This window comes from Schistocerca gregaria, chromosome 9, assembly GCF_023897955.1.
Source record: "Schistocerca gregaria isolate iqSchGreg1 chromosome 9, iqSchGreg1.2, whole genome shotgun sequence".
Classification (NCBI taxonomy): Eukaryota; Metazoa; Arthropoda; class Insecta; order Orthoptera; family Acrididae; genus Schistocerca; species Schistocerca gregaria.
Genome location: NC_064928.1, coordinates 73,512,367 through 73,537,751, shown reverse-complemented (window position 1 = coordinate 73,537,751; position 25,385 = coordinate 73,512,367). Strand labels below are relative to the sequence as shown.

At 42.3% G+C, this 25,385-nt stretch overlaps 1 protein-coding gene across 1 annotated transcript in view; it reads left to right on the top strand.

Annotated features, from left to right (window-relative positions):
• LOC126292291 (potassium voltage-gated channel protein eag) overlaps window positions 1-25,385 on the top strand; it is a 1,528,023-nt gene that overhangs the window by 1,487,603 nt on the left and 15,035 nt on the right. Inside the window, exons 16-17 of the mRNA XM_049986211.1 lie at window positions 570-668; window positions 14,668-14,856. Coding sequence (XP_049842168.1) covers window positions 570-668; window positions 14,668-14,856 — 288 coding nt within the window. The remainder of the gene's footprint in view (window positions 1-569; window positions 669-14,667; window positions 14,857-25,385) is intronic.

The window sequence follows — 25,385 nt, the reverse complement described above, 5'->3', positions numbered from 1 at the left end:
TGAAGATTTTGAAATGTGGTGCTACAGAAGAATACTGAAGATTAGATCGGTGTACACAGAAACTAAACAGGGGACACTGAATCGAGATGGGGAAAAAAGAAATGGATACAACAACATGATTATGAATCAGTTGATCGGACACACCTTCTACGGCCTTTGGTGATGAAAAAAATTGCAGATGACAAAAATTGCAGATCGACACCAAGACTTGTACATAGTCAACAGGTTCCAATGGATGTGGGTTGCAATAGTTATGCAGAGCTGAAGAGACAATACATAATAGATTAGCGTAGAGATCTGGGTCAGATTAGTCTTCAGACTAAAGATAACAACAACAATACATTCTTAGTTTTGCAGACAACTGCAAAGAATAATTTGTAATGATTATAAAGTCTTGTTGAAACGTTACAATTATTGTGTTATGAAAGACCCTTTTGCCTCTGTTTTATGGAACAGATTATTTGTGTTAGAATAAAAGTAACGTGACAATTGCTCCTACTTTGCTACTGAAAGACGTAGCTGAACGAGTGGGCGAATAAGGTCACAAATAATAACTGTTTTGTACGCAGGTGTTCCCGAAGCTGCCGAAGCCGATGACGAGGCAGGACACAATGGAGGAAATCGTCGAGATCGAAGACCGTTACAACCGTCCAGGAAGCCTTCGTAAGGTAAAGCCCAGATCTGCATGGGTACAGTTGCATGGAGGAATTTTTCTCTTTAAATGTCTTCTGTATCTGTCTCTTATCATCGTATAAAAATCTCTGTTTCACGAATGTCTAGTAAGAACTCTTTAAAAAATTGTCAAACGTTGATTTTTTTGTTCGTGTCCTCCGCAACTAGTCAAAAGTTTCTTCAAAATGCGTCATTTCAATTCCATAACCAGTTTCAGCCTGTTGTTGTTGTTGTGGTCTTAGTCTGTGATTTTACAAAATAAAAGTGAGGTTGTTATTTAATGGAAAAGTTGGAGTTTGAGATTTCGCTTACTGTTTTATCAATCACACTTGGCGTAAGAATCATGGATTGACCATTGTCATAAAATATTGCATTATGAAATGTGAATAGTTTTTACTTGCAGTTTTGCGTGGCTTGAGCCAGTCTTTCTAATTACTTCATGATCGTAGATACGATCATACCCGGTCGTGAAGTTATTGTTACGACAAAACAACCTCCTAAGGGACCAGAAAGTTCTTTAGGACGCAAAAACAACTGTAACATCACACGAAAGGGAAATTCAGTGTTAAAGCTGATGCAAGAAGACGATAAAGCAGTTTTCTTTTTATCAATGTATCACGCACATTGGACTGCTGATCTTGGTGTCTGTAATCTTAGCAAAATGCATAATTAAAATGAAAATAATATTGAGGAGATGACAGGAATGAGCACTGCTAAATGATTCAGTATTCCCAGAACAAATATTTATTATAACTAAAACATATATCGTACCTTAAGCTTAGTACTACAATGACGGTAGATTTTTATGTCCGTATCATGTCCATTGAGCGTTCTTTTATATAGCCATTGTCCTTTTGAGTCACCTGTGCGTCGTCACGATAAGTTATAACAGTTCTTCTTACACTTCACTCAGACGGAACACGTTTTTATTTATTTAGTAAAAAAATAGATCAGACCGCCACAAATCTGCGTCTGTATTACTTAAGAAAAAAACAGTACAAGTCTTTAGCGCCCAAGGCTTCATTTGTTTTCCAACGAACAAAATGGTTTTATATTGCCGCCCAAAGACGACGAATTACATTATTTAGAAAATTCCCTTATTATACATTAATCATTATTTATAAACAAGTATTTGCCTTCTGGTTGAAATTATTAGCTACTCGTATTTGCTGTTTTAATTAAGTTACAAATAGCGAATATCACAAGTCCTGAGATTAGCTTGATGGAGCTCTCCATGGTACTCTATCCTGTGCAAGCTTCTTCATGTCCCAGTACCTACTGCAACCTACATCCTTCTGAATCTGCTTAGTGTATTCGTCGCTTGATCTGCCTACACGATTTTTACCCTCCACGCTGCCCTCCAATGCTAAATTTGTGATCCCTTGATGCCTCAAAACATGTCCTACGAACCGATCCCTTCTTCTGGTCAAGTTGTGCCACAAACCCCTCTTCTCCCCAATTCTATTCAATACCTCCTCATTAGTTATGTGAACTACCCATCTAATCTTCAGCATTCTTCTGTAGCACCACATTTCGATAGCTTCTCTTCTCTTCTCGTCCAAACTAGTTATCGTCCATGTTTCACTCCCATATATGGCTACACTCCATACAAGTACTTTCAGAAACGTCTTCCTGACACTTAAATCAATACTCGATGTTAACAAATCTTTCTTCTTCAGAAACGCTTTCCTTCCCATTGCCAGTCTACATTTTATATCCTCTCTACTTCGACCATCATCAGTTATTTTGCTCCCCAAATAACAAAATTCCTTTACTACTTTAAGTGTCTCATTTCCTAATCTAATTCCCTTAGCATCACCCGACTTAATTCGACTACATTCCATTATCCTCGTTTAACTTTTGTTGATGTTCATCTTATATACTCCTTTCAAGACACTGTCCATTCCATTCAACTGCTGTTCCAAGTCCTTTGCTGTCTATGACAGAATTACAATGTCATCAGCGAACCTCAAAGTTTTTACTTCTTCTCCATGGATTTTAATACCTACGCCGAATTTTTCTTTTGTTTCCTTTACTGCTTGCTCAGTATACAGACTGAATAACATCGGGGAGAGGCTACAACCCTGACTCACTCCCTTCCCAACCACTGCTTCCCTTTCATGCCCCTCGACTCTTATAATTGCCATCTGGTTTCTGTACAAATTGTAAATAGCCTTTCACTCCCTGTATTTTACCCCTGCCACCTTCAGAATTTGAAAGAGAGTATTCCAGTCAACATTGTCAAAAGCTTTCTCTAAGTCTACAAATGCTAGAAATGTAGGTTTGCCTTTCCTTAACCTTTCTTCTAAGATAAGTCGTAAGGCCAGTATTGCAGTTTTAGCCCACCACACCCGTTTTCTAATGGTTAACACCTCCAATTACACTGACGCCTCTTTCATCGCCGTGTCGCCTGCTCCAGCAATGTCTTCCAGTGGGCAGCGATTTCTTTACTCATGGTCCTCACGGCTGTCATGGACTGTTAATAAACTACTGCATTACAAACACCACACATTTTGTAAATAAACCGCAGAGGCACACGTTATAGTGTTCTTAATGTCAATTTCAGCGTCAAATTTGTGCTTCACGCTCGATATTTAAGAATACAAGATGTCTTGATGAGTATTTTGAAATATGCCTTAATTCAGCTTCTATGCTTATCTAAGACAAAGCTGTGACTCAGTATGACACCAAGAAAATGTAACTACATTAGATTAGTAGACCAACTCCGCTTAAGGTGCAGGCTGGATTTCCCCTTTAGCAGAGAGCCTCGACAATACTGACGATTCAAGGAAGGGAAAATGAAGATGAGTTATTTGTAAATTGAGGTTTGAGGTAAGTAAAACACTGCGTTATGGAATTCCATACAGCTGTGGTAAACGTAAAGTGAGGGTGGTGTAGTGGATAGCATACCTGTCCAGTAAGTAAAGTAGAAGACCTGCGTTCGAGTCGCGGTCCTCGTACAAATTTTAATTCATTACTTAAGCTTGTATCCTTATCGAAGGTAAAGTCGAGACACAATGCTAATGAACTCGGAAACGGAGCAACGTATCGAATTTTTTCCCTAACAATTATTTATCAGCACCATCTACCCCTCAAAACCATCACAAGCTTTTCAGAACATTTCTGACTGTCCTGTATAAAGGAAACCGCGTATAGAAGACTAATTCGACCCATTCTTCAGTCATGCTGATCTTTTGGGATACCAGCCAGGTGAAATTAAAGTAAGACATCAAACCATTTTAGAGACTTGCTGTTAGATTTGTGACCAGTAAGTTCCGTCAACACATCAGTTTTTTTTGTTTTTTTTTCTTTTATTGTTATTTCAATACCTATACAAACAGGTAGGCTGTCAGCGGCATGCTACGCCGCTCTTCAGCCATAGTGTTGACAATGACAGAACACAGGTTGGAGAAACAGAAAGGACATAGTGACGGGCTAAAAAATAGTGGTCACAGATACACAAAAAAAACACGGAGCCGTTCACACTCGACGATAACGACACCGAAAACACGTTGACACAGCACACAGAACACTGACGAATCCGATGGCACAAGTGAACGTAGAAGCGTGACGACGGACACTAAAAACACAAAACGACGTCACACACACACGAGACACAGATGGCGATGATCTCCGGCGCGCGAAAGTCCACGTAGCGTGTGCGAGTCCGGGGAACTGCCAAGAGGGGAAGAAAGGTGAGGGGGGAGAGGGTGGGGAGGGGAGAACAAAGATGCCAATGGCTGAGGAGATGGGAGGAGGGGGAGAGGGACAGGGGAGAGGAAGCCCGGGGGAGGGGTGGGGAGAAAGGGAGGAGGGAGGGAGGGTACCCAAAGGAAACAGACAGAGGAAGAGGGAGGGAGGATCAAAGTTGATAAGAGGGGTAGATGGAGGGGAGGAGGACATCATCAGGGAGGGGGAGCTGCCGGAAGCCACCTTGGGAGAGGGTAAGGAGGGTGAAGAGATGGAGATCGGGTGGGACGTGGAAATACAGGCGCGGCAGCGGGCGGGGTTGGGAGAGGATGGGCGAGACAAGTGGGTGGTGAGGGTCGAGTTTGTGGGAAACACATCAGTGTTTTGCAGATGCTTTATAAACTCAAATGGGAATCTTTGGAAGCAAGATGACATTCTTTTCGCGAAAAATTAATGAAAATTTGTAGAGAACTGGCATTTTGAGCTAACTGCAGAATGCTTCTACTGCCGCCAACTTACTGACAGTGTTACTAGTGGTCTGTATACATTATAGGACGCTGTAACACCGTATATACCTTTATTAGTCTGCGCGCTTGCGGAGTATGCTGGAAAAGAACAGTAGTTCACTATTCTGCCACCAGATGAAAATATGGTGCTGTAAGCACACAAAATGTGAAATGTTTACTGTTTCGACGTTGGTATGCTATTTGTCACTTGCGATGCACGTTGATGTTTTTTGTGAAGTGTTTTGGTGTAAATAATTAAGAAGGTTGATGTTCTTTTTAGGAAACTCAATGGCTATTGAGAACAAAGACTGTCCACTGCCGGTAAAGGTGTTTTATCAGGACAGCAACAACAGCAACGCTGCATTGTGGGAATACCGCCGACAGAAATAGCTGCGAAGAAGCCCCATGTCAATAAAAGGGCCTAAAGAATATGTTCAACGAATCTGAAGAAACAGGTGGTAAGGGAGACAGAAGCATCCCATTCCAATGTCAGCTGTTGATGAAGTTACTGTAGGTGCAGCCGACTGTGCAGCTCATGCATCGGATTCTGCAGCCAGTGCTAAAGCTGTGTCATGGGAATCACTCTCTCCGCTGGTCATCATTACGGCGCATTTTAAGCAAGATCAGAATGTGCGCGGAAAGAAGCCTCAAGATATGCTATAACGCCGTGAGGTTACCCTTCGTTTTTTGGCACGCGTGTAAATGGATGATATGTGGCCGGGGAATGTTCTTTGAATGGAGAAGACCGATTTTACGCTGCACGGTGCCGCGAACGCACAGAACTGTCGTATATGGGGTTCTACTCCATCACATGTTGTACAGTAACATCCTTACATTCAGCTTATGTGAGTATGGTGCGGTTTCAAAGGTCCTTCATTCTCGGCCCGTTTTTCTTCGAGAAAATGACACCTCGTGGGCCTGTTACGTGTACAGGGACATCTGCACGTTGTAAGGACCTCCTCATGCAACACGTGATTCTAGCTTTGCAAGAATGCAAATGTGTCCACACCCCTATTTTCTTGCAAGATGGGGAGACACCAAATGTCGCTCGCCAGCTGAAAGATTTGCTTCAAGAAACCTTCTGTAAATACCTCTTCATCATAAGGCAGTTTCAAGATGTGTGGCCCTCCAGATTTCCCCGACCTAAATCCGGGGAATTCTGGTTGTGGGTCGCGCAGGGTAGCCGCGCGGTCTCAGACGCCTTGCCACGGTTCGGTTTCGCGCGGCTCCCCCCGTCGGAGGGTCCTCCCTCGTGTATGGGTGCGTGTGCTGTCTTTAGCGTAAGTTAGTTTACATTGATTAAGTAGTGTGTAATCCAATCGGAACTTACCACCACCACCGCCACCAGTGAGATTGTGGGGTTATCTGAAAGATCATGTCTATCAGTATGTACCCAGACTCTTCCTGGTCTGAACGGTAGCATACGACGACACACCGGATATGCTGTGAGCAATTGTCAAACATGTCGTGTTCGGCGTGCAGCATGTTGCTGAGATGGGGAACCCATTGAACAGATGCTGTAGGCCCTATGTAGTGACCATATCCTTACAATCGTGCCACAACCGCCATTATCGTCGTTGGTCCTCCCTCCCCTTTTCCTGCAACCACACTGCATTCTGTCTGTTGACAGTGCCATATTTTCACTTGGTGGCAGGAAGTGGAAGTATAATTTTTTATCGTACTCAACGAACGCACCAGTTAATGTGTATACCTGCGATGCTTCCAAATCCTGTGTTGCTTTCACGTCAGACTCGGAACGCCGTAAATGTAATTATAAACGCCCAGTTCATTTCATGTAAGAACTGTAAAGACAGGATAAGAGAAATTACGGCTCGTACACGGGCTAATAGACGTTCGTTTTAGCCTCACTTCATTTACGAATGGAACAGCAAAGGGAATAACTGGTACACGCCCAAGCACAGTGTTTGCGAAGTATGAATGTAAATGTAGACTTCTTTCTGTAAAAGGTTTACCGTCTCAAGGTACCAGAACAAAAAATAATTCTTCAATTTACTTTAACTAGAGTTATTCATATTTGATCGCTACACATAAAATATTTACATATAATTACGTCGAGATATTCTTGTAGATTGACCAATTTAAAGTGTCATTCGTAAATCCTAGCGTAGGAATGCATTACTTATTTTGCGTTTCGTGAAATGTAAAATTTTATCTCTTTCTGCACTGAGAGATATTTCTAAGTTTTTGTACGAGGCTGGTATTTGTCATGATATAGTGAGATTGCTTAAATTTTTATCGGTTAAATTTTCCTCTTACGTCGTCTGCGGAAGATCTGCAATCGCAACTAATACTATGAGACAACTGTAGACTTTCCCACGTGTTAATGAATCCACCCACACATGGTAGGTTCCTGCACTGCTGCAGCTGGTAGTATATTTCATAATGCGATCACTTTTTCCATGAAATAATCTGCCAAATTTTAAATACTGATTCGCCTTCAGTGTCTCTTGTCACAATTCCCACGAATTGTGTTTCTTCGCGGAAGTATTGTTCCATAAGAAAACTAATATATGCCAGTAACAAAGCTTTATCATTAGATAAAGCTGACTCGTCCACTTATAAGGAGAAACCGATCGTTTGCAGATAATTACACTAGCTGCTTTCAGTATCAACACTTACTTCATCAGTTTTCCGCCTTCTGAGCTGGTTTGATGTGGCCTACAACAAATTCCTCTCCAGTGCGAATCTTTTCATCTCAGAGTAGCATTTGCAACTTAAGCCCTTTACTATTTGCTAGATGTATCCCAGTCCCTGTCTTCATCTACAGATTGTACCCTCTGCAGCTCCCTCTAGAACCTTGCAAGTTATTCCGTGATGTCTTAACAGCCGTCATATAATCCTGTCCCTTCTCCTTGTCAGTCTCGCCGATTCTTATTTGAACCTCCTCGTTCCTAATTTTATCACTCCACCTAATTTTAAACAATCTTCTGTAGCCCCACATCTGAAATGCTTTCATTCTCATATTTTCCAGTTTCCCTACAATCCATGTTTCACTAACATAAAATGCCTTGCTGCAAAGGTACATTCTCAGAAATTCCTTTCTCAGATTAAGACCTATGCTTGGTACTAGCAGGCCTCTCTTGACTATAGACGCCTGTTTTACCTGTACTAGCCTCCTTTTTATCTGCATCTTGCTGCCTCCGACATGCTTTATTTTGCTACCTAGGTAGCAGAATTATTAAATTTCGTGATCCCCAATTCTGATGTTGAGTTTTTCGCTGTTCTCACTTCTGCTACTTCTCATTACTTTCGTTTTTCTTCGATTTACTCTCAATTCATATTCTATACTCATTAGACTGTTCATTCCATTCAACAGATCACGCAATTCTTCTTCACTTTCACTGAGAAGAGCAATTTCATCAGCGATTCTTATCACTGATATCTTTTCACCTTGAATTTTAATCCATGTCTTGAACTTTTCATTTATTTCTATCATTACTTCCTCGATGAACATATTGAACAGTAGGGCGAAAGACTAAACCCCTATCTTACATCCTTTTTAAACCACGTACTTCGTTCTTGGTCTTCCACACTTATTATTTCCTCTTAGCTTATACATTGTATGTTACCTGTCTTTCCTATACCTTCCCATATTTTTCTTAGTATTTCGAACATCTTAGACAGTTTTACGTCGTCGAACGCATTTTGCAGGTCGACAGATCGCATGAACTTTCTCGATTTTTCTGTAGTCTTGCTTCCATTATCAAACGCAACATTAGAATTGGCTCTCTGGTACCTTTACCCTTCCTAAATCCAAACTTATCATCGTCAAACAGATACTCAACTGTTTTTTCCATTCTTCTTTTTATTACTTTTCTCAGCAAATTGGATGAATTAGGTGTTAAACTGAATGTGCGATATTTCTTGCATTTCTCGACACTTGAGGCCCTAGGAGCTGTGTGGATAATGTTTGTCCGAAAATCTGATGGTGTATCGCCAGTCTCATACATTCTGCACATTGTCAGTAGTTATTTTGTTGCCACTTCCCCCGGTGATTCTAGAAATTATGATGGAATATTATCTTTCTCTTCCAACTTATTCCATTTTAAGTCTTCCATAGCTCTTCTAAATTCTGAATCTGACACTGGATTCAGTATCTCATCCCCATCAACTACCGTTTTTCTTCTATCGCGCGAATAGACGAGTATTCCCCCAAACAGAGGCACTCAATGTATTCTTTCGACCTGTCTGCTTTCTCTGCTCTGCATTTAACAGTGGAATTTCCATGCACTCTTAATGTTACCGCCCGTACTGTTATTATCTGCGAAGGTTGTTTTGTCTTTTCTGTATGCTGAGTCAATCCATTTGACAACCATTTATTTCTCGATTTTTTTTTACTTTTTTCACGTACCTTGTTACCTTAACTTCCCTATACTTCCTATTTATTTCATTCCTAAGTGGTTTGTATTTCGTAAATACCACTGTACATTTTGGTACTTCCTTCTTTTGTCGGTCAGCTGTGGTATTTCTTCTGTTATTAATGGTTTCTTCGCAGATACCTTCCTTGTACCTATGTTTTTCTCGCCAACTTCCGTGACTTTCCTTTTTAGAGGTGTATCTCTTCAACCAAACTTCCTCAGGAGCTATTCAGTACCATAGTACCTATAGCGCATCTCTTCATTCGTCAGTAACTCCGTATCCCCCCCCCCCCGCCTCTTTGCGCATTAATTCTTCCTGAGTAGTCTCTTGAACTTCAGCCTAATGCTCATCATTACTAAATTGTATCTGTCTATATTTGCACCTCGGTACGCCTTACAATCCATTGTCTGACTTCGGAAAATCTGCCTTGCCATGATCCAATCTAACTCAAATCTTCCTGTACCTCCCGGCCTTTTCCAATTACAGCTCCTCCTCGTGTGATTCTTGAACGGAATATTCATTGTTACCATCTGAAACGTATTGTACAACTCAATTAGGATATTTCTCCCCTCTCATTCGTATTTTACCAATACGTCTTTGAATTGTGATGTTACTCAAAGGGTTTATTCTGAATATTTAATAAGCAAGTTTGTGTAGAATAGTTTTTGAAGCCTCTTCAGTGACACAAAATGAACTGTTCCACGAGGGTATACCGTTCTCCGACGTTGCTATAACTAGCAAGATATTGTACGTAGTCCACGAACCATCACTACTCAATGGTGTCGAAACGAAAATACTGCCCACCATGGGTCTCTCTTGAAATTTTTCCTTAACTATTTGAAAGTATTTCAAATCTTTCACATGTTTTTTCAGGGTGATTCATTTTCGGATGACCGTCAGTTAGAATGCTTTGATAGCGTGTTTACCTTGTTCTATAAAAGGCGCATAGATAACCTTTTCTTTGGCAATGATGGAATGAAGCACAAATTTATATAATCAGTGCTTTACTGTCTACATTTCTTTTTTTAGATTCAGCCATTTTTATGCATCACTCCTCTGTGAATATAAATTAATGTATTTAGATAAGTGTGATGAGACATAGCAGTCAAAAACAACCCTCTGAATCCAAAGCATTGATCAGCTTCTCTCTACGTAACCGAAGTAACTATGAGAGCGTGCTGAAAAGTAGCGTCTCCGAATATTTTATGTGAAAACTCAACATTCTATATCTTTATTCTTCATGTTTACATATTTTCAGCCCTCTGCCGCTACAGGGCTCCGAACAGTAACATGTAACATGGGGATGTGTGACGAAACTGTAGGTGCATGACAAATGGAATGTTGTGATGAAGTTTCGAATTCGAAATGTTCGCCCACACGTGTGGACATTTGCAACAATCCGACACCTTGTTGGGAGGACGACAGTTCAATCCCGCGTCCGGCCATCCTGATTTAGGTCTTCCGTGATTTCCCTAAATCGCTCCAGGCAAATGCCAGGATGGTTCCTTTGAAAGGGCACGGCTGACTTCCTTCCCCGTCTCTCCCTAATCCGATGAGACCGATGACCTCGCTGTCTGGTCTCCTCCCCCAAACAACCCAACCCAGGCCGGGGTAGCCGATCGGTTCTAGGCGCTACGATCTGGAACCGCGCGACCGCTATGGTCGCTGGTTCTAATCCTGTCTCGGGCATGGATGTGTGTGATGTCCTTAGGTTAGTTAGGTTTAAGTAGTTCTGAGTTCTAGGGGACTGATGACCCCAGAAGTTAAGTCCCATAGTGGTCAGAGCCATTTGAACCAAACCCGACGCCTTGGGTTCATTTTCAACGATCATCTTCCATACCGTCCCGCCTTGGCCCCATCCGATTTCGTTCTGTTTGTAAAACTTAAAGGACACTTTCGACGACTTCACTCTGATAGTGGTGAAGCGCTGCAAGCAGAGGTGGGCCTATGGCTCTGTGAACAGAGTCAAACTGTCTATCAGGAAACCGGCCTCTCTTTGGGAGAAACATGCCTAACGTCAGGGTGACTACACTGAGAAGTAAATATGTGAATATGAAGAATAAAGATGTAAAATGCTTGTTTAAATAGCTTTAAGAGTTTTCACATTAAAAATTGGAGGTATTACTTGTCAGCACACTCGCATACGAAAAGAAAATCTGATAAGAAGTTATTTAGCTACTTTACTCTGGCACTGGCAAACAATATGACTTTTTTTGTTTTGAGTCAGGAGTCTTCTGACTGGTTTGATGCGGCCTTCCACGAATTTCTCTCCTGTGCCAACCTCTTCATATCTGAGTAGCACTTTCAACCTAGATCCTCAGTTACCTGCTCGACGTATTCCAGTCTCTGTCTTTCTCTACTGTTTTGGCATTCTACAGCTCCCTCTAGTGCCATGGAAATTCCCTCATGTCCTTACAGATGTCCTATCACCCTATCCATTCTCCATGTCAGTGTTTTCCACATATTGCTTTCCTCTCCGATTCTGCGTAGAACCTCCTCGTTTCCCACCTTATCTGTCCACCTAATTAAAAAAAAAAAAAATGATTCAAATGGCTCTGAGAACTATGGGACTTAATTTATGAGGTCATCAGTTCCCTAGAACTTAGAACTACTTAAACCAAACTAACGTAAGGACATCACACGCATCCATGCCCGAGGCAGGATTCGAACCTGCGACCGTAGCGGTCGCGCGGTACCGGATTGTAGCGCCTAGAACCGCTCGGCCACCCCGGCCGGCCCTAATTTTCAACATTCGTCTGTAGCACTACATATCAAATGCTTCTGTTCCGGTTTTCCCACAGTAACATACAGTGCTGTGCTCCAAACGTATATTCTCAGGAATTTGTTCCTAAAATAAGACCTATATTTGATACTAATAGACTTCTCGTAATCCAGACACGCCCATCTGCTTTTGATGTCCTCCTTGCTCCGACCGTCATTCGTTATTTTGCTGTCTAGGTAGCAAGAATTCCTTAAATTCATCTACTTCGTGACCATCAATCCTGATGTTAAGTTTCTCGCTGTTCTCATTTCAGCTACTTCTCATCCATTTTTCTTCTATTTACTCTCAGTCCATATTCTGTACTCATTAGACTGTTCATTACATTCAGCAGATCATATAATTCTTCTTCACTTTCAATCAGGATAGCAATGTCATCAGCGAAACTATCATTGATACCCTTTGAATTTTCATTCCATTCCTGAACCTTTCTTTTATTTCCATCATTGCTAAGTACATATTGAACAGTAGGGGTGAAAGACAACATCCCTGTCTTACATCCTTTTGCCACCCGGAGTGGCCGTGAGGTTCTAGGCGCTACAGTCTGGAACCGGGCGACCGCTACGGTCGCAGGTTCGAATCACATGGATGTATGTGATGTCCTTAGGTTAGTTAGGTTTAATTAGTTCTATGTTATAGGGGACTGATGACCTCAGAAGTTCAGTTGCATAGTGCTCAGGAACCATTTGAACACCCTATTTTAATCCAAGCACTTCATTCTTGGTCTTCCATTCTTATTTTACCTTTTCGGCACCTGTGCATATTGTGTTTTACTCGTCTCCGCTGATAGCTTACCCATATTTTTCTCAGAACTTCCAACATCTTGCACCTTTTCACATTCTCGAACGCATTTTCTAGGTCGACAAATACTATGTACGTGTCTTGATTCTTCTTTAGTCTTGCTTCCATTATCAACTGAAACGTCAGAATTGCCTCCCTCGTGCCTTTACTTTTCTTAAAGCTAGACTGATCGTCATCTAACACGTCCTCAGTTTTCTTTTCCATTCTTCTGTGTATTTTCTTGTCAGCAACTTGGATGTATGAGCTGATTGTGGAATAATTCACGCAAATGTCAGCTCTTGCCGTCTTCGGAATTGTGTGGATGATATTTTTCCAAAAGTCAGACGGTATATTGCCAGAGTCATACATTCTACACACCAACGTAGGTAGTCCTTTTTTTGCTATTTCCTCCAATGGTTTTAGTAATTCTGATGGAATATTATCGATACCTTTTTCCTTATTTGATCTTAAGTCCTTTAAAATTCTATTACATTCTGATTCTAGCACTGGATCCCTTACCTTTTCTAAATCGATTCCTGTTCCTTCTTTATCACATCAGACAAATCTTTCCCTTACATTCATTTTAGGTAACTATGGTCAGTTCACAAAGGATGAACGAGGATTCCCTGGTTCTGCATTGGTAGAAGTCAACAGAAAAATGTTGACTTCGGCCCACTCATCGAAGTAACACAGAACGTTGTGTGTGGCCACTACGAAGTGACTGTTGTGTCATAAATTAATAAATCTCTACTTAAGTGACGAAGCTGTTCCTGAATCGTCACTGGCAGCACTAAGATATCGTGTGCTGTCCTCAGACAAAGGTCGATGAATGTTGCAGGCAGAAAATCTAAAATAGAGAGTTGTTCCACCCTCCCTCTTAGCCAGTGACAAGTGCAATGATGTATACGTGAGCAGTTCAGAAATTTGGTAGCGACTTGCCCAAATGAGATCGACTCTCGTGGACCCACAGTCACATCCAATGTACCTCCATTCTTTTTTTTTCTTTTTTTTCGTCAATATGGATCAGGTTCAGGTTGCAGTCGGCCGCTGGAGGTCGATATAGACCGCTGTGGGAATCATTTATCTAAAATGAAGCCGCGGGATGTAGCGACGCGGTGTGAGGCGCCTTTTCACGGTTCGCGCGGCTCACTCCTCCCCCTAACCGCCCCCATCCCCGTCAGAAATTTGAGGCCTCCCTCGGGCGTGGGTGTGGGTGTTGTCCTTAGCGTAAGTTAGTTTAAGTTAGATTAAGTAGTGTGTAAGACTAGGGACCGATTACCTCAGCAGTTTGGTCCCATAGAAACTTACCACAAATTTCCAATTTTCTAAATTGAAACGTCGTAAACAAACATGTCCTCTGCATCGTTGAAGCATCTGATATCATAAGACCACTGGAAGGAGACCTTGCGTATTTTCTATTATTCTAGCATAAGTGGAGCTCTGAAACATGCTAAATCATAGAATGTCTTCAGTTTCGTTCCTAATTACTGTGCTAAATCTTTAAACTATGCTGTTCTGGTATTGAATGTCACTAGACAGTATGTTACACTGTATTTCATTATTATTAAACCTACTTAAAGATTTATAAAATTTGCTAAATCTGTGTAAAAAAAGTCATAAAGGTTATGTGGGCGTTCGGGTGAAGATTTGGTCGTTTTGCCAGGGGTGCTAGCTGTTGTTTCATGTTTAGCTAAAACGTCTACCTAGTGATGTGAGCAATTTGTAGTAGCGTCGTGTGACAATGACATTTAGCACTAAATGTGAGGTGGTGATTATAGCGCTTTGCAGGTCGCATCTTTTGTCATGTGACAGCAGTACCCTGAGTGAGAGCCGTGAGCTGGTGATGTCGGCACTTTGCAGGTGGAGTCGTGCGACAGCGGCATGGTCCGCAGTGTGGAGCACAGGCTGAACGACCCCCCAGCCACGCCTCACCCCGTCGTCTCTGGGGTGGCTTCGATGCTGCCTCCGGCAGAGTACAAGGACCTCGTGGCCAACATCATGGACTTCAAGGTGGACGTCAAACTCGAGGTCCAGCGGCTGCACCAGAAGGTAAGCACCGCATCGGGCAGCCGCCAGGGTAGGCAACGGGAGCTAGTGCTGCTCACGAAAACATCTCCCAATCGGACTGGTACACAGTCACTTACAGAGCTAGTTGCAACCACTTTGTCCGTCATTTCTTACTTAGCTAATATACAACTTACTTATTCTCATTTGCTGTACATGCTATGCAACCAGCACCATACTGCATAAATGGTTTATTATTAAAATAATTTTGTGTGCCTATATAATAGTGATAACAGATCCCAACAACACATCGTGGTAAACAGGTTATAAATGTAATAACTCGTATTTCATATTACTGAGAGGACATTGTTGACAATAGTATGAACACAAGAATTTATTCTGAAGGGATGTTGCAATGTAATCTTCTGGATGTGCCTAGACTTCCACAGCATATACATGAAGCTACATACAGTATGTAACAGGTATAATTGTAGATAGTTTTATATTTGCTATGTTAATATTTATATAGATCAGTGTGTTTGCAGTTTTTTATATGTGTTGAACAGTCTTCCCATAAACACACTACAAACTTTATGACCTGATGTTTTCTGCACCACTAAGTGGACTACACGTGTTCGTATAGACTCACCGTTTTGCGACCGCGCATCCATACTTCAACTTCTGACCTGCTACCCAGGGGACAATAAGCTTCGATAGCTTGTTCTTGCTACACATAGTGGGAGATATTAGCCAACTTGAAAACGTCTGACTTGTAATAGCTACAATTATTAGTCTGAAAATGATGCAAATACTGATGTAATGTTGTTCAGCACTCTGTCCTCAGTCACCAACAGAAATATCTCCACTTATACACATTACACCTTGTATATAGTGATGAACATTAAAATTGTTGTACCATAAAACACCAGTCCAATATTTATCAAACAATAGCACATAGCTGGTATTAAATTATTCAGATGTCGCTCTTCAACTTTGATTATGATTTGTGTTCATGAATAAGTAATGTTTTCGTTCAATGTCCATTATGAGTTGTATTAGTGTGGGCTACTGACTGGATGTTAGCATGAGTGCGTCCTACCACTGCATTCTAGACCTGCTTTATGGATAACGCAAGGGACCAGATGGGCGTTCGAGGTGTGAATCGTATTTCGGGGTTTTGCATTATCCTGCGGAATATGCCATTATATGCCCTCCTCTTGAACGTTATGACAACAGGATTCACCATTCTTCACACACTGGCGAGAATTCTGCTTCTGTTCAAGAACTATCATGTCAGTTCTCTTGTTGTATCCCATATTTCCCACCCAAGAATTCTGGGAACAATGAAGGTATGGGTCTCGAGAATCATTGCTTCCTGTGGTCTTTTTCTAGTCGTCATGTTGCCATCAATGTGACCACTGCAATGGAAGCAGGACTCACCACTGAACACCACAAACTTCCACCCGTTGTCCTAGTTGATTACAGCATTACGCTATGGCACTCTCTAGTATGGTGTCAGCAGTGAATGACACATGGTAAATCGATATGTCAACCCAGCTTCCAGGAGTCTGTTCCCAACTGGTTGTGGTGACACTCTGCCTGTAACATTTGCTCAAATCTCAGTTGCTGTTGTCTTTACATTTGTCAGAGTCAGTCTGACAATACTGCAATTTCCACATGGTATAATCGTTCTAGATGGACCCATACTAGATCTTGCCATGCTGTTGTCCTCACTCCACCCTGCCCCCAATCACTTTGCAGTCTTTGCACGACGGTCAACTGTTCATATGATGTATCAGCACAATTATCCAAGATCCCTTATGTCAATCATTACACATTTCTCAAAGACTGGAAGATCATCATATGCTGTATGTGTATGTTTTATAGGCATGCTGTGCTACAATTGCCTTCTGAATATTTCCAGTACCGTTAGACAAGCACAATAGTAATCAAGTACCACACCATTCTTCGTTTGTAGGAATGGGTTTTTTCTGTACAGCAAGAAAGCTTGAGTAAGTGTGAAACATGTTTATATGGGCCAAAGTTGGCAATGGCAATTGTAAAATAAAGATTAATGGTGATTGTATGATATATTATAGACAATAAAATTCCTTATCTCCTTTCCTTATCTTCTTTCTTATACTCAAACAAATGGCATGCTTGGAACTAGTGTACCATAAGGCTGTTTGGCCAATAGTCCTGTAGTCTCTGAAATACTCCATGTCTTCCATGTGAGAATATTAGCATCTGGTAAAGCTTCAAGGCCACCATAATCTGCTTGATTGCCCCACACTACAGCAAGTGTGTTAACGTGCCACAGCAATGCCTCTGCGACGTGCATGGCGTCGTCGCTGGCGGCGCAGTGTACCTGTGTATCGCAGCTTGAAGGCTATTGTTATTGACCTTGCTGGTCAATTTAATAAGCAGCAGTTAATTGGAGCCCCAATGTTTTTCGTGGACTGCATCTGAACTTTACCTGTGATGTACAGGCAGTGTTTGGAGGTAGTATTTGGCTCACACTTGCTGTAGTGTGGGGCAATCAAGCAGATTATGGTGGCCTTGAAGCTTTTCCAGATGCTAATATTCTCACATGGAAGACATGGAGTATTTCAGAGACTACAGGACTATTGGCCAAACAGCCTTATGGTACACTAGTTCCAAGTGTGAATTCCTCTTAACTGTATGGTATATGTTATATTGCATTTAGGAACTTTCGGGTAATTGAACATGTATCTATAATTACGGATTTCTGTAATTGTATATATAAGTTTGCATGTAGCTGTATTGCATTGATATACTGGTGGATATTGTGTGGTATGACTCCTGTAGTTGATAGCATAATTGGTATAATGTCAACTTTATTCTGATGCCACATATCCTTGACTTCCTCAGCCAGTTGGATGTATTTTTCAATGTCCAAATGTGTTTGTGCTAAATAAGCAAAAAATAATAATAAATAAATAAATGAACATTTCCCAGCTATACCCCAGAAATCTTAATACTAAACAATAGTAAATCCTCAAATTCTGATATCGTTTCCTTCTAGCTGCATAGTTAAGAGTATTTCAATGATTCTCTTATCAGAAAGATGTGGAGCAAGTCAGTTCATAGGATGGCTGTATGAGTACATGATTAGTGTTAACCTTAATGAACACATTAAATTTTACTTTCTACTCAAACAGCTACACTTACAGAGCTCATGCAGCTTCACTGAAATCGTAGTATTTTTTACTGGCTATCACTTTCTAAGTAGAACACTGACCATGGACAGGAGAAATAATTCTGTATGTTAAATTTAGAACTTCCTCTGCTACCTGTCAGGCATTTTATGTTACTGGGAGAATAATCTAAAGTTTTTGTCGTTGTATATGGACTCCTTTCAGAGCCACTGAGAGCTTTGATAATGGATAATAAAGATCTTTTTTCTTCTACTGTTGTTGGTATGGACATAACTGTTCTTGTCAAATTGTGATGGCTTATTTACAGCGAGTTTCGTTAGTAAATATCTGTATTGTAACTTATTTCCAGTTGCAACCACTGGCCCCCAAGCCTTATTGCTTCGTTTCACTCCCAAACTTCTATTGAATCTTATGTATTTGAGAGAGTTGTTTCTGATATCCTAGATGAGGAAATTGAGTAAGACTTCGTACAAAACCTAATTTATAGATCCACAAGGCTATCCAAATTGTGAATGACTCTTGTCTCACATTTCTTGCTTCCATATTTACAGAATATTTTTCGATTGTGAATCATATAATTAACAACTCCAAATAGAACAATCCCTACTGTAAAACCCATTCATACCATTCCCTAAAATGCCTAACCTACAGTGTGTGCCTCAGCTGATAAATTCCTCCTACTTCCATTTGCGAAGTCAATCATTTGAAACAATGACCTAGCTTTCAGCCCCCTAGTTTCACTCACAAATGATATAGTTTAAGTTATTTTATTGTTTGCATAATTCACTGGTTTTAAAAAAGGTTGTACTGTAACTTAATAAAACGCCGTATGTTGGGTCTACATATTAGCATATGGTCACTAAATTCCTTGTTTCTAGGTTACTATTTTAATTTTTTTATTGTTTTCATCTGTTTTAGTGATATTACTGTCACCTATCCTCCATAGACAATTACTGCCCTCTCTCGTCCAAACCTTTCCTTAACCTACAAAACATTGGAACAATGTCCATTCATTAGTTACATTTTTGTAGTCCACTATAACAATGATCAGCATTATAGAGGTGAATTCTATCTGTTATTGGTTTCTCATGTCTAAGATTTTATTGTGCCTCCTCAACATTGTGTAACAAGTGAGTGTAAATAATTCCTTGTGTGGTAGTGACTTATTTTCCAAATTTCTGTATACCTATATTTTAACATGTGTGGAATGTTAATTGTTGTAGGTGGAACCACTGATCCTTCTGAAGAATACGTTTTTAAACATAGTGAAACCTAGTAACCGGGTTTGAATAGAGCTTTCTTTTCTGCAACTGATTGGCTGTATTTCACTTTATCCTCAAGAAGATTCCTTTCTACAATTGCTGCATGCAGCCATTTTCAATATTTTAAAATATCATTCAACTGTATCATTTTCATTTCACTCTTCAAGTACTGACGAGTGAGCGACGCTGACGAGCCAAAAGGTGATGGCACATAACGTGAATAACGTGTTGTTCCACCTTTCGAACCCAATACAGCAGCCATTCTGTGTGGAGTGGTTTCGTAAATTACAGACCAGTGGTTTGTGCTGCAGAGCAAATGCCCAATAGCACCCTAGATATGTTCGATTGGGTTCCGAGTTAACCGAATCAGATCAGGCTAATTTGAATGACAAGACATGAATGTCAGTTCCCTATTGTAATCCTCAAACAACGGTGACCTGATTCTGGCCTTGTGAGGAGGACAGTTATCCTGTCAGAAGATGCCACTGCTGTTGTGGAAGAAATGAGACACGAAATGATTTACGTGATACGCAATAATTCTCAGGTAGTTCACAGCTGTTAGGCCCCTTCGGTCCAGGTAAATGCCCCCATAGCATAATACTGCCCCTGCGAAGTGCATCTGTGGTGTGGTCCATGTTGCGGGCTATCGCTTGGTGGTGTATCTGGACTCGTCCATCGAGCTGATGTAACAATAAATTTGACTCATCTGATCAGGTGACACGATTCCATTGATCGATGATCCAATCTCGACGATCCCATGTCCACTGTAGTAGTAACTGATGCTGTTGTCAACATGGGAACACATAAAGGTCGTCTGCAGTTTTGCCCCACGTTGAACAATGTGCACTGAACGATGTGCTCATAAACACTTGAGTGACACAGATCATTGCCTGTCCCGGTTTGCAGTGTGGGCAAGTTCCGACCTCTGTGGTTTGTGATGAGGTGTGTACCTCCTAAATCTTGTCACCTACTCATCATTTCATGGTCCTTCAGCTACTATCTGTAGATACTGAGAGCATCAGCACGCAAACAACCAACAAGCTCCACCGTTTATGATATATTAATTCTCAGAACTGGTCCATTGTAGTCTGTCTGTCTGAGGAAGTCGGTTATATCAGTAGATTTCCCCATTTTTGGACCACATTCTCGCTGGAATGATCCCCCATTCGTCACAGCTCCTGTTAAATGTTTCCCTTACTGCTTCAACTGCCGGTGACACCACCAGGCGGCGTTCAGTCCTGTGGTGGGTTGTGGTCATAATCTTTCTGCCCATCAATGTTTCTTAGTGGTAAGATAATGGACGTCAGTTCAAATCACCTCCCAGCCATTCAGATGCAGGCTTTCCATGATTTTCCAAAAATGTTTAGGGCAAATTCTGGGATTGTTGCGTTCAAAAGGCTTGGTTGGTATCATCCCTCATTCTTCCCCAATCAGAGCTTGTGCTCCATCTCTTTAGTGGTGTCCACATAAGAAGGCGAGTGGTGGGGTTATGCACAGCGACGAGGGGCAGTGTACCATGTGATGCTGCAGCCTACAGCGCTATTCTGCAGCAAAATGGTTCAGATGGCTCTAAGCACTATGGAACTTAACATCCGAGGTCATCAGTCCCTAGAACTTAGAACTACTTAAACCTAACTAACCTAAGGACATCACACACATCCATGTCCGAGGCAGGATTCGAACCTGCGACCGTAGCGGCCTCGCGGCTCCAGACTGTAGCGCATAGAACCGCTCGGTCATCCCGGCCGGCTATTCTGCAGCATCTGCATGTACTTTGCACTTCGGAGTGTGATTAGAATATTGAGCGTTGATTTTCGTGTTACAAGGGGCAGTCAAATGAAAACCGAACATTCGCCACAGAAGGACCATGGATTGGTTCCATTGAAAAGTAATCACCATACTTGTTACGACATTTATCCTGTTGGGAGATGGTACAAGCAATTCCTGTCTTGTATACTGTGGTCGGTCACGAATGGATCGCTGGCCACTGTGGCCGAGCGGTTCTAGGCGCTTCAGTCCGGAACCGCGCTGTTGCTACAGTCGCAGGTTCGAATCCTTCCTCGGGATTGGATGTGTGTGATGTTTGTTAGGTTTAAATAGTTCTTGGTCTATGGGACTGATGACCTCACATGTTAAGTCCCATAGTGCTTAGAGCCATTTGAACTAATGCATCCACAACTGCAACCACCGCTGCACTTCTTTGCCTGACTGAAACCGACGTCCACTAGTATCTTCCTTCGGGTTGCCAAAGATGTGAATATCACTCAGTGAAACATCTGGTCACTCAGAGGATGTTGCAGTGTTTCCCGACAAAATTGCTGAAAATGCAACCTTTGTTCAGATGACAGCGTAGGGGCAGCAGTGATCAAGCGATAGGATGATTCCATCTGACAGCATTCCTAAGCATTTCTACTTTTCAGGGAATTTTCTGAAAAGGGTCTTCACAGCACTGTGCACTGATAGTGGTTCCATGCCTGATGAGCTCAACGACAGGTGGTCACTGCAGTCGAACCAGAAGGTCATCGTGAACCTACCAGACCTTTTGTGAACAGCTGTAGATTTCTTTGGCAGAGGAGACGTGGGATGTGCCTAATATTGGCTTTGCCATTTGCTATTGGGCTGTCAGAGTGCTGTCAGATGGAAGGATCCTGCGGCACGGTAACGCCTGCCCCCACACTGCCAGTCGGATGAAGGCTATGCATCAGCAATTTGGTTGGTGACACTGCAAAAACCCTCCATAACCCTGGATCTTTCACCGTGATTTTCCTTTCTCTGGTGACCTAAAGAAAGATACATGTGGCCGTAGCATTCAACTGGCCGAGGAAGTCCAACAGTGGTTGTTGATCTGTCAGTGGCCCAATGCATTCTATGAAACAGGAACTGATCAGCTCATTCCTCAGTGCGCTAAATGTCTTAACACGTGAGGTGATCACTTTTGAATGTAGCCAGTCTATGTCTCCATTGACGTGGGTGTTCTGTTTTCATTCGACTCCACCTCATCATTTTGGTATGATGACATTACATAACCACTAAGGTGTCCGCTCCAACAGCTGAGCAGTCAGCATGACGGAATGCCTTGCAAACGAGCCCAGATTAGATTCCCAACTGCGTTGGAAATTTTCTCTCTGCAGGGACTGAGTGTCGTATTGTCTTCAACATCATCATCATCTCATCCTCATCGACATGCAAGTCGCTGAAGTGGCGTCACCTAAAGTGACTTGCACCAGGTGACCTTTCTCCCGGATGGGAGCCCTAGCCACATGTCTCATTTCACCATTAAGGTGTTCATTATTGGGGGCATGTCCGCCCCCGGTAGGTGAGTGGTCAGCGCGATAGAATGTCAATCCTAAGGGCCTGGGTTCGATTCCCGGCTGCGTTGGGATTTTCTCCTCATCATCATCATCTCATCCTCATCCACACGCAAGTCGCCGAAATAGCGTCAAATCGAAAGTCTTGCACCCGGCGAACGGTCTACCCAACGGGAGGCCCTAGTCACATTGCATTTACATTTATTGGGGCATAAAGGAAACACAAGTATTACGTGAAGAAGTGTCTGTGGTACTATATTGAGCCTGTAAATTCTACTAGGGAGTCAAAAGTAGTAAGAGTGGCCCAATGTAATGCACAGTGGCGCAACGTTGCCAGTTAATGGAGACTGCTGAAGGGTGAGGTATGTGGCAGAGCGTGAGCACGTGCTGCCTTGATGGGACATCAAACGCTAACCTTACTATCTGCCCTGAAATAGAACTCGTGCAATATAACTCTCTCGCCACACAGAAACGCATGTCCGTTCTCAGTGTTGACAGAGTCCACCTCTTTGTTCGAAAGGGGCGGCCTCTTCAACTGCCAGTCACCCAATATGCTGTGCGCTTTGTGTATTATGAAAGAAACGTCTTCTCCCTGCCTCGGCTACACTGCTGGAACAGAGCTTGCACATGCTGACTGCACCGTGACATTTATCAAACGATTTTAAATAAATTGTATGGCAAAAGAAAACGATTCTATCACATACCATCGTTAGTCAGGTTCATGATGAGCTGCCTATTAATTCGAATATGGTCATAGTTATTGTGACATTTGTATGTTACGAAAAGTACTGCGCGAAACTGAAATATTTTGCAGTGAAAAATAAGGGGCGCTATTTTTTAGCTTTTCTTGGGTGTTGGATCATACAAGATGGCTATAATTAAAATGCACCAACGCACTGAGGCGCACGCGAGCTGTAATTATTGTGTGGCCGCGAAACTTGGCAGATATTCTAATGCGTTAATGAGGAACCAATTTATGCTGAAAAAAAAAGAGATCTAATTTTGGTCTCCAGGTGCAAATCTGGCGCTGTGAATGCAAGGAAGACATGTAGAATATTTCCACATGTAGTGGATTAGGAACAGGACATGGGCAGAAAAGGTCAAACAAGTGAGGAAGACATAGTGTTGATTTTATTATTAACCGCCGCTTACACATTTTGTTCAATGTGAACACCTTAGTGGTCGAACAGATGCTTCATCCATAAAACGACTCGATCAACAGTTGCTCGCAGCAGTTCCGATGGAATCTCAGCAACGTGTTCCTGTTCAGTGGCCTTCAGCTGAAGTAGATGATGATGATGATTGGTTTGTGGGGCGCTCAACTGCTCGGTAATCAGCACCTGTGCAAATTCCCAACCTTTGCTCAGTTCAAACCTGCCACTTTCATGAATGATGATGAAATGACGAGGACAACACAAACACCGAGTCATCTGGAGGCAGGTGAAACTCCCTGACCCTGCTGGGAATCAAACCCGGGACCCCGTGCTCGGGAAGTGAGAACGCGACCGCGAGGCCACGAGCTGCGTTCGGATGAAGTAGAGACCGAACGTGGCCCTGGTAAAAGAATTCATTTAAACATCCCCAGAGCCGTAAGTCGCATGGGTTCTGGTCAGGTGATATTGCAGGACATCGATCTTGGAAAAACTTTGAAGGTAACACGTTTTTGGCAGGCTGCATTAAGCAGATCTTTCACTGGGCGAGCGACATGAAGTGTTGCCGCATCTTGCAAGAGAACAGTGACTTCCACATAGTTATTTTCTTCCAATGCAGGAATCACACGCTGTACATGGAGCTCCCGGTAACAGACAGCCCCGATGGGTGTGTTCTCTTCAAAGAGCGGACTGAGTACAAAGCTGCTCGTGAAGCCACACCACACACTCACATACACTCTTCATGCACAACATGCGGTTCATCAGTACTCGCACTTTGGCCGTTCTGTGTACGGACTCCACTCTGTACAGCAAAATGTGGTTCGTCACTCCATAGAATGGTTGCCCAACCACATGTCATCAGCTTTTATATGTGCCAACGTCCGCCTCCGTAGCGCAGCCGTAGCACTACCGCCGACCATGCGGGGTCCCGGGTTCGATTCCCGACAGGGGACTGGGTGTTGTGTGTCCTCCATTATCATTTTCATCATCATTGACTCGCAAGTCGCCGATGCGGCGTCACCTAAAAAGGACTTACAATACGTCGGCCGAACTCCCACGAATGGGGCCTCCCAGCCAACAATTCCATACCACCATTTCCATTTTTCCATATGTGCCAACAACCGAAGAGCAAATTTAGAAAGTTGCTGCGGATTGTAAGGTTTCAGTTGCTGGACTGTGTGGATCTTGTACGTGTACAGATCACAAAACTTTCCATACTGTTGATTGTGCACTCGACTGTTCTTATGGCGTTGCGCGATTGAGGCACACGTGCTGTATGCTCAGCTACAGCAACAACGACCTCGTCTGTCACTTCCATCGGGACAGGACGCCTTCATCTTCCAGGTGCCACACCAAGCTCACTCGTGCTTTTGAATTTCATTATTATCTTCTTTAGACCATTTAATGACATCGGGTTTCTCCTCAGACATTTCAATCGGCGATACTCTCTCACTGGAGCACTATAATTGCCGACGTTCACACAATACAGTTTTACTAACAGCGCAAGGATTCTCTTCTAGACTACCATATTGTTCACTCACGCTATGACTCGTGGAATGACGCCATGGATTTCATACCGTCATATAAACTGCATGTAGCACTAGATTAGCACCTGGTGGCCAAAATTGAAACGAATTTTTTCCAGTTAAATCGGTTCTGCATTAATACATTAAC